General features: G+C 42.0%; 1 protein-coding gene across 3 annotated transcripts in view; it reads right to left on the reverse strand.

The window, feature by feature from the left end:
• Nucleotides 1-369: 369 nt before the first annotated feature.
• Nucleotides 370-14,357, reverse strand: part of col12a1a (collagen, type XII, alpha 1a) — a 56,132-nt gene continuing 42,144 nt past the window's right edge. For 2 of the 3 annotated variants that reach the window (XM_080042013.1, XM_080042012.1), the window contains 15 exons: nucleotides 10,247-10,405; nucleotides 9,885-9,962; nucleotides 8,906-8,992; nucleotides 8,351-8,404; nucleotides 7,862-7,957; nucleotides 7,462-7,515; nucleotides 6,499-6,552; nucleotides 6,120-6,173; nucleotides 5,266-5,337; nucleotides 5,133-5,168; nucleotides 4,965-5,031; nucleotides 4,693-4,875; nucleotides 4,320-4,397; nucleotides 3,043-3,213; nucleotides 370-1,256 (listed from right to left, as the gene is read on the reverse strand). In XM_080042013.1, coding sequence (XP_079898139.1) covers nucleotides 1,108-1,256; nucleotides 3,043-3,213; nucleotides 4,320-4,397; nucleotides 4,693-4,875; nucleotides 4,965-5,031; nucleotides 5,133-5,168; nucleotides 5,266-5,337; nucleotides 6,120-6,173; nucleotides 6,499-6,552; nucleotides 7,462-7,515; nucleotides 7,862-7,957; nucleotides 8,351-8,404; nucleotides 8,906-8,992; nucleotides 9,885-9,962; nucleotides 10,247-10,405 — 1,392 coding nt within the window. In that variant the 3' untranslated portion in view covers nucleotides 370-1,107. Of the gene's footprint in view, nucleotides 2,170-3,042; nucleotides 3,214-4,319; nucleotides 4,398-4,692; nucleotides 4,876-4,964; nucleotides 5,032-5,132; nucleotides 5,169-5,265; nucleotides 5,338-6,119; nucleotides 6,174-6,498; nucleotides 6,553-7,461; nucleotides 7,516-7,861; nucleotides 7,958-8,350; nucleotides 8,405-8,905; nucleotides 8,993-9,884; nucleotides 9,963-10,246; nucleotides 10,406-14,357 lie in introns of all 3 variants that reach the window. The other variant, XM_080042014.1, reaches the window with a different exon arrangement.

Here is a 14,357-nt window from a genome sequence, read left to right on the forward strand (position 1 = left end):
TCGGACCATTCTTATTTTGCACCGCCAGCTGAATGCAGATGAACACATGTTTGAAATCTTTGTGAACTGCTGTGACATGAACTGTCAATACGGACGGCAAAAAATACCTTTAGCTGTCAAAATAGAGAAAGGTTCAAACTTCAAAGCGGATGCTTCAAAGCCTGTTGTTGGGATGAGATCAAATAAACTCTGTTTCATCAAAGAGGGGTCTAGAACAGTTGCATGTTGAGGTGGGACTGGGCTGCAGTTTAGGATGTGATCTTTGATAGGTCACCAATAAATATGAGATTGGGCTTTATGAACAATGGTCAGATTATGTGAGAAGTTGTCAGAAAGAGACACAAATGACTTGGAAGCTGAAACCAACGCTACATTTTCAGTAGTTTTATTGAAAAATGCCTCTTCTGATTCAGAAATAAATAAGAAAATAAGGCTGTGTGGAATTCACAAAATGCGCAGTTAAAAACATGAGAAAAGCAATTCTATGTCCATAGTCTTGCAACCAAATCCAAACTGTATAGATAGAAAACAACAACTATATTCTGACTTCCTCAGTAAATATACAACACAAACATGCAATTCCACCTTTGGTAACAGAACAAAAACAAAAACAACAACAAAACAAGTTTGGTTTGTTACAATAAATCAGATTATCTTTGGTGTACAGCCTAAGAAAACATCACAATCAACAAATCTTTGGGGATCAAATTAATCGCCTTTTTTTTATACCGATGGAGTATCTGAAACAGCTTTACATAGTGAAGTGAAGTGAAGTGAAGTGAAAAAAACATACATACTGTACTTCCTCCGACATACTTTCTGCTGGTTTTTACATGATTAGTGCATGACACATTGGAGTCCGATAAACACTTGCAGTTATATTACAAGCAGACACTTAGCAAGCACACAGGTTTGTAGTGAACGAACATGTAGGTTTGCATTCATCTTGCTAAACTTTCTCATGTCAGAAAAAATATATTTTCAATATAGCCAGGGGTATCAGACCCTTTTAAGTATTAGTTATGTTCTTAACAATCACTTCATCCTCACATAAGTGATCATGGAAGATATTTCAATATTACACTTTCTGAGAACTCCTTATTGTAGCTATGATGCCAGTGTTTCTGTATTGTCTTGTGGTAGTGATCTCTTTCCGCGGCGGTTTCGATAGTAACCGTCTGATTGTATGTTCTCAAACTCTTCAGCTGGCTCCACAGGTATAGACTCTACGTCAGGTTCAGGCGGGGAGCGGTTAGCTAGAAAAATATTCGGGAGGGCCAATCAAATAAAAAAGGGTTTCGTCTACTACAACTTCTCACATGCACAATTTAAATTATATTGCACTATGGAATTCCCGAAAAAAAATTCCCTGTGTCAAACTATTACATCCTATAGTACCAGAAAAAGCTAGGTAAAAAAGAATTGTTTTCAAATGCTGTGATGACATTCACAATAAATCCATCAAGCCATTGGATAATAACACGTAGTACAATAACCAGCTGATACTACAAAAGACACATGGAAACGGCAAGAGAGCAACATTTAGCACTTTTTGGGTCAATGTACACACAGAACATGAAGATTAAAAGTACAAATGGAACATGCTTCAGTCTGGACCAGAGCTGTTTAAGACACTTAAGGCGCTGTAAACAGAGGTTATGCTGGTGGTAAGTAAGCAGAGGGTTATGAGGCACAAGCTCAATACAGAGGTTAACTTAAACTTTTTAGTGAAATGTCCTGGGTCATACAATCATTTACAAGGCACAAAAAAATTAGTTTTATTTACAAATATCACCTCTAAATACATGTTGCTTTCAGTTATGAGATCCTCTTTGTTAGTAGTTGTTTTGGGTGGTTTTTGTACATGCTCCTTCCTTCGTAGAAATGCTCAGTCAGTTTTTTATTCCCCAACGGTTTGTGGTTCAAGATGCAAACAGGCCAGCAGGTTGCCATCACTGCAGCTTGTAGCTGTGAGATGATGTTAGTGCCAGTCCGCTCCGCTCCATTCTGTTTTTTTTTGTTTGTTTTTTTGTTTGTCTTTAAATGGTCAATAATTATGTCCATGGTGATTATCCTTACATGCCCCATTGCAAATGGGCAAACATCTCAGAAACAGGACGTCAAAGTGTAAGCGGCAACAGGTGACTTAGAGCGTTTACTATGCCACACCTGCAAATAGTTCAAAGAGGGTGTGAGTTTTTTTTGCTTTTTCTGTGGAACAAAGTTATTAGCATTCATTGATTTAATGTAAGTCATCATTCACAACTAGCTAGAATGCTTTACATGCCAGTTTTAAAATTGTACATCAAATGTATGGAGACATTGGAATATAGTGGCTCCTAATTGGCTGTTCACTAAACCCCTACACAGCAATTGTCAAATTCTTGCTTATCAATGGTAACTAGGCATGGCAGACCTGTCAAGCTGTGGATTTCATGTTGAAAAGATTGGCGTGGAGGTTTGGATGGGGGTGTCAAAGCTAACTTAGCTAACTAGCTTAAGACCTGCAGTTTATGTCTACAGTAACTTGGCTTTACTTCTAAGGCCAAGGAATTTGTCATATTTTTTTTTTCCTTTTTGTGTGCAGGGCTAAAATCAGCTCAATTGCTAGCTAGCTCAGCTGACAAAAGGCAGTGATAGTTGTAATTCTGATTAGGAAAATCACTGGTCTAGAAGTTAAAACCCTTCTTGTTTACTTCCGTCTAAAATCAACCTATTGTTTATAAAAAAAAAATGCGGAGAATTCAGCTGATAAATTTGCCATCATCATCATTCTAAATTGTCTAATTTTCCGAGAGTTGAAAGCTCGACAGGCGGTGCAACTTTAAACTGAGCAGGGCTTAGTCGTGAACAGTTAAGTTTTATGGAAAAGAGTTTCAGTTTTCAAAAACAAATAGTTTAGAACACTTACATTCTTATCTCCATACATTATCAAAGAAAGCAGTAGTGCACAGGGTTGCAAATGTAATTAGTTTGCATACACTTAGTCTTTTTTTTATCTGTATGTAGTACCATGCAGGACCTAGACAGTGTTGAGTGTACCTTGGTATCCTTGTCCATTGTAAGGAATGCCAACACACTGAGAGGAGTCGCAATATCCGGCAGGTCCTGGTGGTCCCCTCACCCCCGGAGTGCCCTGGCGACCTGGAGGGCCACGAGCCCCAGTGGAGCCAGAAGGACCTGGGGGTCCCGATCTCGACTCTCCTTGCATCCCTGCAAAGAGCAGACAGAAGGTGAGTGAGGCCAATTTTAAAAAATCTCTGGAGCTTAGCACAGAAAACCCACTGACATCACCCGTAAATCTTTGCTAATAATGGAGGGGTTAACGTGGGGCTGAGGCACTGTAATTTACATTTTTCAATGGCTCAATTAACAAGTTTGACCAAGAAAAAAAAAGTCTAGGGTTGTGTGTAGCTACTCCCCCCCCCCCATCTGTCTAGACGGTAAGAACTCAGTATGGAATTTTCCCCCTCTCTCTTTTTCTCTGCCTTAAGTGAGCACATGTGTTGTGAATGAAGCCACCAAAGAAAGCTCATTGTACAACAATCTTAATCTCTCACACACACATACAGTAAATACACACACAAAGTGAGTCATCAGTGTGGACTTCCTCCCACTGGTTGGTTGTTTCTCACTTCATTCACGGAAACAGACACGTCAGTGCTTGGTGTTGTGGGATAGACATCAAGACAAGGTTCCCTAGGGAAAGTAAACCTTCTGCAGTGCTGATCTTTTTAGAGAAACATAGTGGATATAAACTGTATCTGGGGAAAGGCCATTTCGAAATTGACAAATAAGCCTAATCATTTTATTTAATACTTATTTCTAACCTCTCTGCACCAAGGCGGAAACATACCACATTTAGCCATAACTCTGGAAACAAAAATTCTCCCCTTGAATTAGAGGTGTACGTAAACGTCATCAATTTTCTATATGTCTTATGTCCACAGGGTATTGAGAAGATCAATACACGAGACATAAATCTTTAGGAAAGGAAAGAATTAGGAATATGTTTGGGGTCCATTCCAAAAACTTTATGTGGTCCAGCTGCCCAAACGAAGGTGCCTGAGACACATATACTGTAGGTAAATTTTAGCCCCTGGCTGGAATGTGTCATTTTAATTGGACTGTCGGGAGTACTCTTTGTCCTCCACAGGTCCACCAAAAAAGTGATACACTAAAACCATATTTAAGTGTAACGATAAAGTTGTAAGAGAACGGCGGGAGCTCAGCAAACTGTCTGCAGCTGCTGGAGAACAATGTTAGTGTGAAAATGGGGGCTACTTCGCCCATGAAAAAGAAAAAAACAACTTTGTCACCTGGTGGACCAGTTGCGCCTCTTTGTCCTCTCATTCCAGTTCCTGGGTTTCCCCTCTCTCCCTTCTCTCCTGCCAAACCTACATAAACCAGAGAAAGAGTTTAAATCATTTTCACGCCAATAAAGCATGTTATCGCAGTATCTGGAAATGGGTAAACTTTAAAGAGCATGAAGGAAATACAAGAGGTGTGCATTTATCCGGGATTGAATAATATTCTGCAAATCTTGCTTCAATCATGTGTAGACTACACAAGGTAATGCAGTTATGTTGGTATTCCATTTTATCCATAACACCATGACCTTAATTAATTTGCTTATTATATCCGTGGTGGCTTCTTTGTAACACTACCAAAACAAACAAAAGAGAAAAGTACCTCTTTCTCCTTGACTTCCAGGCAAACCTGGGTTTCCAGGGAAACCACTTCGGCCAGATTGTCCAGGCTCTCCGCGGGATCCTGATTCTCCCTGAGGGCCAGGAGGACCGGCTGGCCCTGGACTGTTACTGCGGTGACCAGAAGGAACCTGGTTGAGCATCATGTCAATTCTATTCATCTGACCTGCAAGAGAAGAACAAAAGCAGTTGGATTTGGTGTTATGCCTCAAACACTTTAAAACTCCCTTAAGATTAAGAAAAGCATTTGCTCACCATTCACAAGCTGCTCACAAACTTGTCGGGCGATGGAGCGCATCATGTTCTGGGATGCAAAGTCTCCCTGGAAATCAAAGAGATGTTCATGAAGAGGTGGCATTGCTTTTCTCACTGGTGATGTAAGGTGATTGGTGTAATGGTCATTTCATAGAACATATTCCTTACCCTCTCTCCTTTCTCTCCTTTTCCGCCGACAGGTCCCTGTTAAGGAGGAGAACAGCGTTAATACAACAATGACCTTTGTCTTTACCAAACATTGTCACATAAGCATCATTCTGTCATGTTATTCAATACATACAGGGTTTCCGTTGTCTCCTGGTTTCCCTGGTTTTCCGGTCATTCCCGGTGAACCTGGATTTCCCGGGCTTCCCTGCAGAAAGAAAGAAAGCGCTTAGAGCGTGTGGTGTTTATTTCAAATGACTGCACAGTAAATATAATTGCATGAATATAAAAACGTTTGACTCCTGCTCCCTGTTAACGGGTGTGTAATAAGCTTAAAGCTGGGATCTAGGCTTTTACATCTGCAGCAGGAGGTGGACAAGCTGCCAAGAACACAAAGGAGGAATTCGAAACACACATGAACAACAGCCAACACGAATAGGTAGCAAACTCTCTCACACACTCACACACACACACACACACACACACACACACACACTTCTACATTGACAACAGTGGACGCATTACAAAGAATGGACCTGAAAAATGTCAACTGTTCGCTCTGCAGTCTCCTGTTGGTGGAAGTGTTACGATGTCGAGGTCCCCTGTTACGCTGGTGCACACACACACACACACACACACACACACACACGTACACACACGCACACATAAGCCAGCAGGCACTGTTAATGGGACTTGGAGCACTTAGGATGGTATAGTGCATTTGAATTCCATAATGGCAGGATTAAGTAGATTCAGGCCTCCACCAAACCACAGAAGAAGAAAATGAGATGCGTGCACCATCCTAGTAACAGTGAAGGGGCCCACAGACTGCTGTTGTATGTGCTGCTCCATCAGAGTGTAACCGTGGAGCCAGAGGAGTAATGGTTGCAGATATATCAAGAAATAAAGCACGCACATAGCAATATTTATTTGGCTCTTTATTGAACAACAGACATACCAACAGGGACAAACACACACACACACACTCACCATTGGGCCTGATGGGCCTCTGGGTCCAGATGGTCCCTCCTTTCCTGGTTGCCCCTATGTAGAAACAACATATAATCAAACATAGGTTACGGCACCCCGGAGACCCGGTACATGCAATACATCAGTGTCATGACTTTGTATTGGTTGCAGCCTTGACTCTGTCTTTTTAAATTACAATATCACAAGTCGTTGCTCAATTCTTGTGACTGACGCAAGTGAGAACATGCAGTGCATTGGCTAAGACTATATGCACTTCTATGTACGCTGCTGAGCGACGTGGGTGATCCCACGCAAAACATTAGCTTAACTAAGTGTTGGAGCTATGTGCGGGCTGTGAACAGTTTGTGTACAATAAGCAGGCCTGGAGAGTAGATCTTACCCGTGCTCCACTTGGTCCAACGGGGCCCAAAGGACCACGTTGCCCAGAAGGACCCTGGGAAAGAAAGCAGACACACTTAATCAAACTCTAATGATCAGGAACAACACCTTTTTTTACAGCTCCCTACTGCCTCTGTTGAACTAGAATTCACAGGATCAAATCTGTTATTTTGCCAAAAATAATATATCATCTTGTTACTTAAAACTGGAAAAACGTCCATCTTGTCTGTTGACACATTACGTCTGCTAGACTTCTGCAAAGTCAGCACTGTTATAATAAGCATTACTGTGTAAAGTAACAATGACAATGCTGCCAAAAAAAACTCTGGAGATCACAGAATAAGACTTTCTCCCATGTCTGAATTTGCTTATGCAGGGGCCAGAATCACCAGTGGTCAATTTCCTATGCAGTTGAATGGTGGGAGTTGGATGAATGACCTCAGCTGGATGAATGACGGCTCGCTCGGCCAAGAGATGTCTACGTAATAGCAGCAGCCCACTCGGAAATGCCTCTCCAGCTGAAGGTTCTCCCCCGTAATGTGAAATGAGTTTAGCTTCAAATCAAATCTGACTGTGTCTTGATATAAGCGGCGATGGTTACGGTTAAATCTGCTCCTCATTTAACTTTTCATTTTCATCCACTTTGAGTCAAAGTCACGATCTTCATATTACAAGGCGAGGGGAAGAACATGTTCCATCCCCTATGTCCCCCTATGGTAACATGAGTCTGTGCTCCGTAATACTTTAACTGCAACCGCTGCCTTTCTACTGTTTGTCAATCAACGGGCTGATTTGGGAGTGAGGGTCTCCCAGAGGATGGCATGTTAAAAAACCTCCCACTGCGAGTGTGGTTTCAATCTTGCCATATGGACGGCATGCAGGCTCCAGTAGCGGCTTTCTGCTCTCCACGGATAGTCTCCCGTTTCCTGTTTCATGAACCACAAAATGAGAGGGGAGGACTTACTTGCAGGCCAGCCAGGCCTTGGTCTCCATTGTCTCCCTTTGGTCCTTGGCGACCCTAAAGGTAAAGCAGGAGAGAGAAACATTACTCTTATTCTTTTTTTTTTTCTAAATCTGTGAGTGTGATTTAATTTTCTTTGACAAGGACATTTGCAGGTAAGAAAACAAAGAAGCACTCTAGCTTCCTGGGCTGGCTAGAGGTTGAGGGGACTTTTAGCTGTAACTCCCACTATCTGGCGGATCTGACACAAAGAATATTTCCGCAGTTTTTTTACCAAACTGCACATTGATATTATCTTGTGAGTGTGTCTGTCGTATACATTAAAAACTCCAGCTACCAAAGATGATTCACTATTTCTTCCCTGGCTGGCTGGACTTTTGTATCCAAGCCTAGGTCAACTTACGGGTTCTCCGGGGAGAGACAGTCCGTTAGGGCCCTGTGGACCCGCTGGTCCCATTGGGCCTGCAGGTCCGGACTCACCACGTGGACCCACTGGACCCTACAACATTGCCCAGAGAAATAAAAGATGTTATAAAATAGCCATACATATCACAAAATAATTACCGTAATCAGACTTTTTATTGTTAAAAAAAAAAGAAAAAAAAAAGAAATTGGAAAAGTGTCTTCAATGTACTTCACATGGGGAAAATATACTGTCAATAACTGTATTCAGATGTGTGCAATTCTCTTTGCCTCGTGGTGTTAGCCAACGCGAGGTTGTGGTGTAGTAGTCCTAGATTCCTCATTACCATTGCAGTGAAACGTTGTCCTTACTGCCTTAAGTTAAGTTGAAGTAATTTAAGTAAAAAAAAAAAAAATCAAAATCTTTTTATAAAAAAAAAATTAAAGGTAGATTTATCGCTAGTTCAAAGTGATTTACGGTGTTACTTACAGCATTGCCTTGATCTCCCCTGTCTCCTCGTGGTCCCTTAGAACCTGGGCCTCCCTGGAACAGCAACGAGCCAGAAACAGTGAGTCAGTGTAACAACAGGAGCAAATTCCGAAAAACCCTCAATACCCACAGAAACCCCCAACGAAATCCTCGCTTACACATATCGAGCACACATATGCCAGACTTTCCTCAAGGCTTTCTTACTGTTGTTTTTCCGACAGGCATTTATCTTTTGACACTTCTCCCTGAGCCCACATTCTGTTGCCTGCCATTGGTCTCATCCTCAACTGCTTTTTCCAAAAGAAAAGAAAATACTGCTCTGACGCGAAGGAAATCATCTGTCTACCTGAGTTCAAACTGTACAGCAGGCAAATATCAAGTAGCTCTTTAGGGCTGTACTGTCTTTACAACACTAGCAGAGATATGTATGGCTTGATCATCATCATTAAAACATGTTTGCCTACTGAGAATAATATTTTATCAGGTGAAAACTGTCAGAAGTAGAGGAGCTGAAAACACAGAACAGAAAACAAGGGATAGTTGAAGGGTCTTTACCGAAGGTCCAGGAGGCCCCTGAGGGCCAATGCTGTCCTGTGTGCATGTGCATGAGTGGGGAAGGGAGGGACACTTGGCCTCATCTCTCTGAAAAGGAAGACAGGAGATATCAATTTGAAACGAGAAATAAAGGCACACATAGACAAATCTACACCATCACTACCGTCCATTTCATACTCGCTGATAATTGAGACCATGTCTTGGCAATCCATACAATGCAAGGGGTGAAAGAAAAAGAAAAGCCTTAATGTATTTCTGCAGCAGTATCCTGGCAAACTGTGGTTTTGACTCTTACGAAGAAGAGACAATTCAGAAGCCCGGGAAAGGTCACGATGGAACAGTGGCTCCTGCTGACATGCAGAATTATTTGGTGTGGGGCTTAAAAGACCAGATGCTCTGTGTGACAGCTGCAAACTTTGTCCACATTTTAAGAAATACATCTTTGAAATGTCGAGTTATATAACACTGCAATCGTTGATGTGATTTATTCATTTCTGATGCAAATTATAGAACAGTTACTGATAATTGGATAAATGTGCACTCATCCGGTATTTACCGTACTGTATCAAACTTAATGAGATTTCACCATGATATAAAGGAGCAATTGTTTTCGTGTAATTGGGAGATCATACTGGCAACAGTCCGATTAGCACAATTACACAGGATACAAGGGTCTATTCAGTTCAGCTGTGGCATGTTTTTTATAACTGCAATCTAGCTATCCACCTCATGACTGCATAAGAGCATACATAAACCTCTGATAAAAGTATGCATGTAATAAGTATACACAGTAAATACAATTGCAGTGGTCCTTTCTACTAGTAACTCTAGACAACACCTACAAAAGTGTAAGGCCCCGACTGTATATAACCACAAATGCACATCAAAGCATGTGAAAGGAATTAACCAAAATATCCCTGTAGTGCACCTGTGGAGTGCCTTCGGATCAGATGATTCTTAAAACAACACTTGTTCTTACTGTGGCGGGCAGGTCGCAGCATCTGTCTCGGCTGATCCAGCTCAAGCTGCAGACAATATCGAACATCTGGAGCTGGAACTACACAACAGAGGAAGGGGAGAGCACATTGAAGGGTGTTACAAGTGGCTCTCATTCGTGATAAAAAAAAAAGCAAACTGTTGGAAACAGACAACAATGAGTTCCTCAGAGAAATAGAAGGATGCAGGCTTTCATCCTTCCCACAGTCTCTGGGAGCAGTTAAGATCCACGCACAAGGGCTTTTGTATGTGCATTCCTTGGAAAGTAGTAAGATGCTCTACCAAATAGCAGTTTTCCATGCCTTGGTGTTTTTGAACGCAAAATTATTTTTATTTTTTGCTTACTGTTGCAGACTGCTTCTTTCCGCCTCCAGACTTGGCCATCTTGCCCAGCACTTCATAGCCGTCCAGTGTGATGTTGTTGGCCTCTTTGATGGGCTTCTCTGCCACCTCTTGGCAGTCAATGTTGAGCTTGACTTTCTCCGGAGAGACAGTGATGTGGAGCTGCAGGAGGGAGAGAGGAGGGACAGGGGTCACTATTAAAAAACAAAATTCTTGTCTTCTCGATAAGTCAAAGCTTCCAAATGTGTTGCGACACAATAACTTGGTAGAGAGTACCAAGAGCACTGGAGCTTTAGAAAAGCTGGGTTTGGCATTCAGTACTATTTGGAAGTTGCATGATTGCTTTTTTAAATTGGAGGGAAATTCTTTAAGAAAATGCAACCATAAGGCTAGGAACAACCTCACTGAACCTTTTAAAAACCATGTCGGAGCTTATAAAGATGCTGATACTGTGATCCGCATAATTGCTGGATTCAGAGAATTGTTTAGTTTTGCAGAATTACATGTTAATTACATATACTGATATTACCCCAATGTGGTTTACTGATTTGGCGTGCGACTTCTGTTTGATGCCTCCACAGATGATTGGAATATAAATAGGAAATATACGACAATTGGCATTTCCACGCAGCTTTAAAGCTGTAGCCAGAGCTTGTATAACAACAAAGGATGACAAAGTGCCCGATTATGAAGGTTCCTGTCCAGAGAACCCTGCTCCACATCTTGAAACAATATCGTTTGCGGTGTGCCATCAAAAGTCCTACACTTTCCATACTTTCCCCTCTGCGTTGCAAATTTTCCCCCTTGCTCAACAGTCAGAAAAGCTTTCTTTATGTCGGGGGAGGCAAGCTAGCATTTCTTTCTACGAAGCCGTACCAACCACAGACTAGGCCATGGTTCTTGGCAACCAATCACAAAATTACAGTTGACTTCCTTGGCAACAGAACAATCTATCTGGCGGACCGCAAGGAGAGAGGGGTGTCGTTTATCCCAGGATCCTTGGCGTGGATATATTTTATGCCATGATGCTCCTGAGGGCTTACCATAACAGCTTTGGATGATATAGTGGGATGGCAAATAATGGGTTTGTGTATTACCTCACTGACCAATAAACACAATAAAAAAATAAGGCTTAAAAAAACTAGCTTTTGTAGATGGTAGTCGCTGCTAAGTGATCAGTTCATACTGCAGGGAAGCGTTGACATTGACAGAAGAACAATTTTACATCCAATCAACTGTTACCACTGTGCCAACACACAGACAGAGCACATATGGTACGATTTCAGGTTGACACCGTCAGCGCTCCAACACACTTAAAATAGCTCCAGGGTTTCTATCGGATTAGATTTTATTGCTTTTGGCTTTGTCTTGACTGTTTTCATAATCCTGAACAGTAAAGGTCTAATAGCATTCATTGCATGCATGCACTAATAAGCAGGGGCAGGAAAGTCTTATATAAAAAAAACATCCAAGGTTAACCAAGCTTTAATTGAGAGTCAAGGGGAATCCATAATCAGTAAGTCTCCATTAGATTGATATTTCAATGCATGACTGATGCTCAACAGTGCTATGACTGATGAAGAAATCCGGGCTGGCCATTTTCATTGTACCCTTCTAGAGAGGAAGCTCCTATGTCAGATCTGGCACATGGGAATAGACAAGGCACTTGATTTCTTCGGAATGAGAAGTTAATATATAATTTCCTGTATTTACAGTGTGGTTCGTAGGCTGAGTAGGTCTTCGAAAGTCGAGGTCAGAGAAAGAAGTGGTCTTAAAGTCTTAAAGAACGTTGCCACAAATGAAGAGTACAATGGGCGCAGTCAGTGGACGATTTGGCAAAAAAAAACCCTCTCTCTGTTTTAATTACTCTATGCGTATATTGGCACAACCTTTTCAACAGAGTCCCCGAAAGGAAATTTCTGAAGAATCCAAGGATTGAGTTCGAGACTTTCAAAAAGGAATGAAATGGTTTGTTTGTTTTTCAGCAGGAGGCAGACTACTGTTCAGTCACTCCAGCGACTTGCACAATCAAAAACGTTCTACCAATGTGACCGAACACATGATTGGTTGCTGCAACTCATGGAAAATGTCTCCATCACTTTGGTGAACAGGAAAGCTCCCTCTGCGGTCTCCCACCCTTCCAGGGGAGTCCCCAGTGGGCTAGTGAGTGGCTAGCATCTGCTTAAGTCATCTCTGAGAGCTTTCCCACATGTTCAGCTTGGGGTAGACCCATGACCTTACCCAGCCTGGGTTACTCTTTATTAACTAGCCTGAGAAAAAGAGAACCAAGACTACAAGCACTCTCTGACCCAGCACTGTGGCACCTAAATAGTGCATCTACAGAACCTTTTGAAAAAAGAGAGACTGCACTTCCAATAACAAAATCCTGGCTGGGTAGATGTAGATTTATGATGATCGGGACACAAAATCTCAATGAAATTCCCAACAAGCAAGCATCGCATAAATTTAGCATTGCCATTCGTTCTAAAACCCTGTGACACCGCCAGGAAAAAGCCAGGATTTAAGGTACCAGGTGCAGAATCAAACACTAGTACTGCATAGAGATGTTATGTAATGGAATGGGTGGTAACAGAGCTGACACAATTCGTTGTATTAGGATCGGTGAAAAAATTTTAGAGGTCAACCTGTGGGTTTATTGGGTTTTTGTTAACTTTCACACATGGGCAATATGACCATGGTCACTTTCAGCAAAGCCACACACACACACACACACACACACACACACACACACACACACACACACACACACACACACACCCACGCTGAGGTCACTCTGTAATAGCCCTGGATAAAGTGTTGGGAAACCACTGAAAACATGCAAACACACACCGCCACAGCTGTCGACTGTGGCACTTACTCAGCAGACCAGTAAATTAGCAGCTAGGTAGACCGCTGCAGACTCACCAACTCATGGAACAACAACCGCTGCACCGCAAACTAGCCACCCAGTGTACAGTCAGACTACAGTCTCCGCTATGGCCACAGACCCAGAGAACACACACACACACACACACACACACACACACACAGATCATGCATCTGTCCTACTAAACCAGCAATGATGTAATTTTTCAAGTCCTTAGACAACATTTTCCAAGGTCCTATTCATTACTCTACAATTGTTGCATATATCCTAAATGGTCAAACTGTAAAGCCATTTACATTACACTCTGAACTGCGGGCCAGAATTTCATCCTCATCAGTTCCTCCGTTCAAAAAACTGCACTTTGCAATATCAGGAAGCGGGCGTTCTCTGATGACCGATAAGACCCCGGCGCATTAAAAAGGGTCATTCATTTTGATTACCTTAGTATTAGGGGGGAAATAAACCAGTGCACCACGCTGTCCTTGGGAACAAACTCAAATGCAATTGCATGAGACTTTCGGTACATTGGAACCAGTCGTTTTTCCACAAGTGATGAATCTCGCATCTTAAGTCGTTCCAGGTCGCCAGGAAAATATACCGCCCCTCATTGTTCTATTCTCTACAACCAACTGGGGTGGAACATAACAGAGGATGTTTTATATTCCCCACTGCCCCGAGTTGGACTTAAAGAAAGGCACTTGATGGCTCTATTTACCTCTTGCTGTGACCTCAAGAGACTCCACATTACACAAGTACTGTTGTTCATAGTTGTAAGCTTGGCATGTGGGCTCAATGTAGTGGTTAAACCGCTGAAATAAAACAAATACTTTCTGCAAAACAATAACACCACTGTGTGTGTCTATTTTTAAGAGGTTTGACAGATTGTTTGAAGAGTAGTTGATGTTGAAGAATCTTTTAATAAGCGCTCGGCTCAATATTAGCTTGTTGCATGGAAGACTGGGGATGTTGGCATGGATCAGAGTCAGAGTCAAGAAAATGTATCATGGAGACATCTGGTTTCAACCTTTTAATCCGCTGCTTGCAGTGCTTGCAATTTTTCCGCCAATAGTGTGTGCTTTTGAAATTTCCAACCGTGCTTCTACAACTACCAAGTGTCCTCATTCCATATGTACAGTCTTATACCCTCTGTAGAGCTTAAGCAAAAGGTTTAAAGGGGCACTCCAACAAATGTAAGTACACAAGTTCAGTTTACTCAAGGAGTACTAC

This window comes from Ammodytes marinus, assembly GCF_949987685.1.
Source record: "Ammodytes marinus genome assembly, chromosome: 15".
NCBI classification, from domain to species: Eukaryota; Metazoa; Chordata; class Actinopteri; order Uranoscopiformes; family Ammodytidae; genus Ammodytes; species Ammodytes marinus.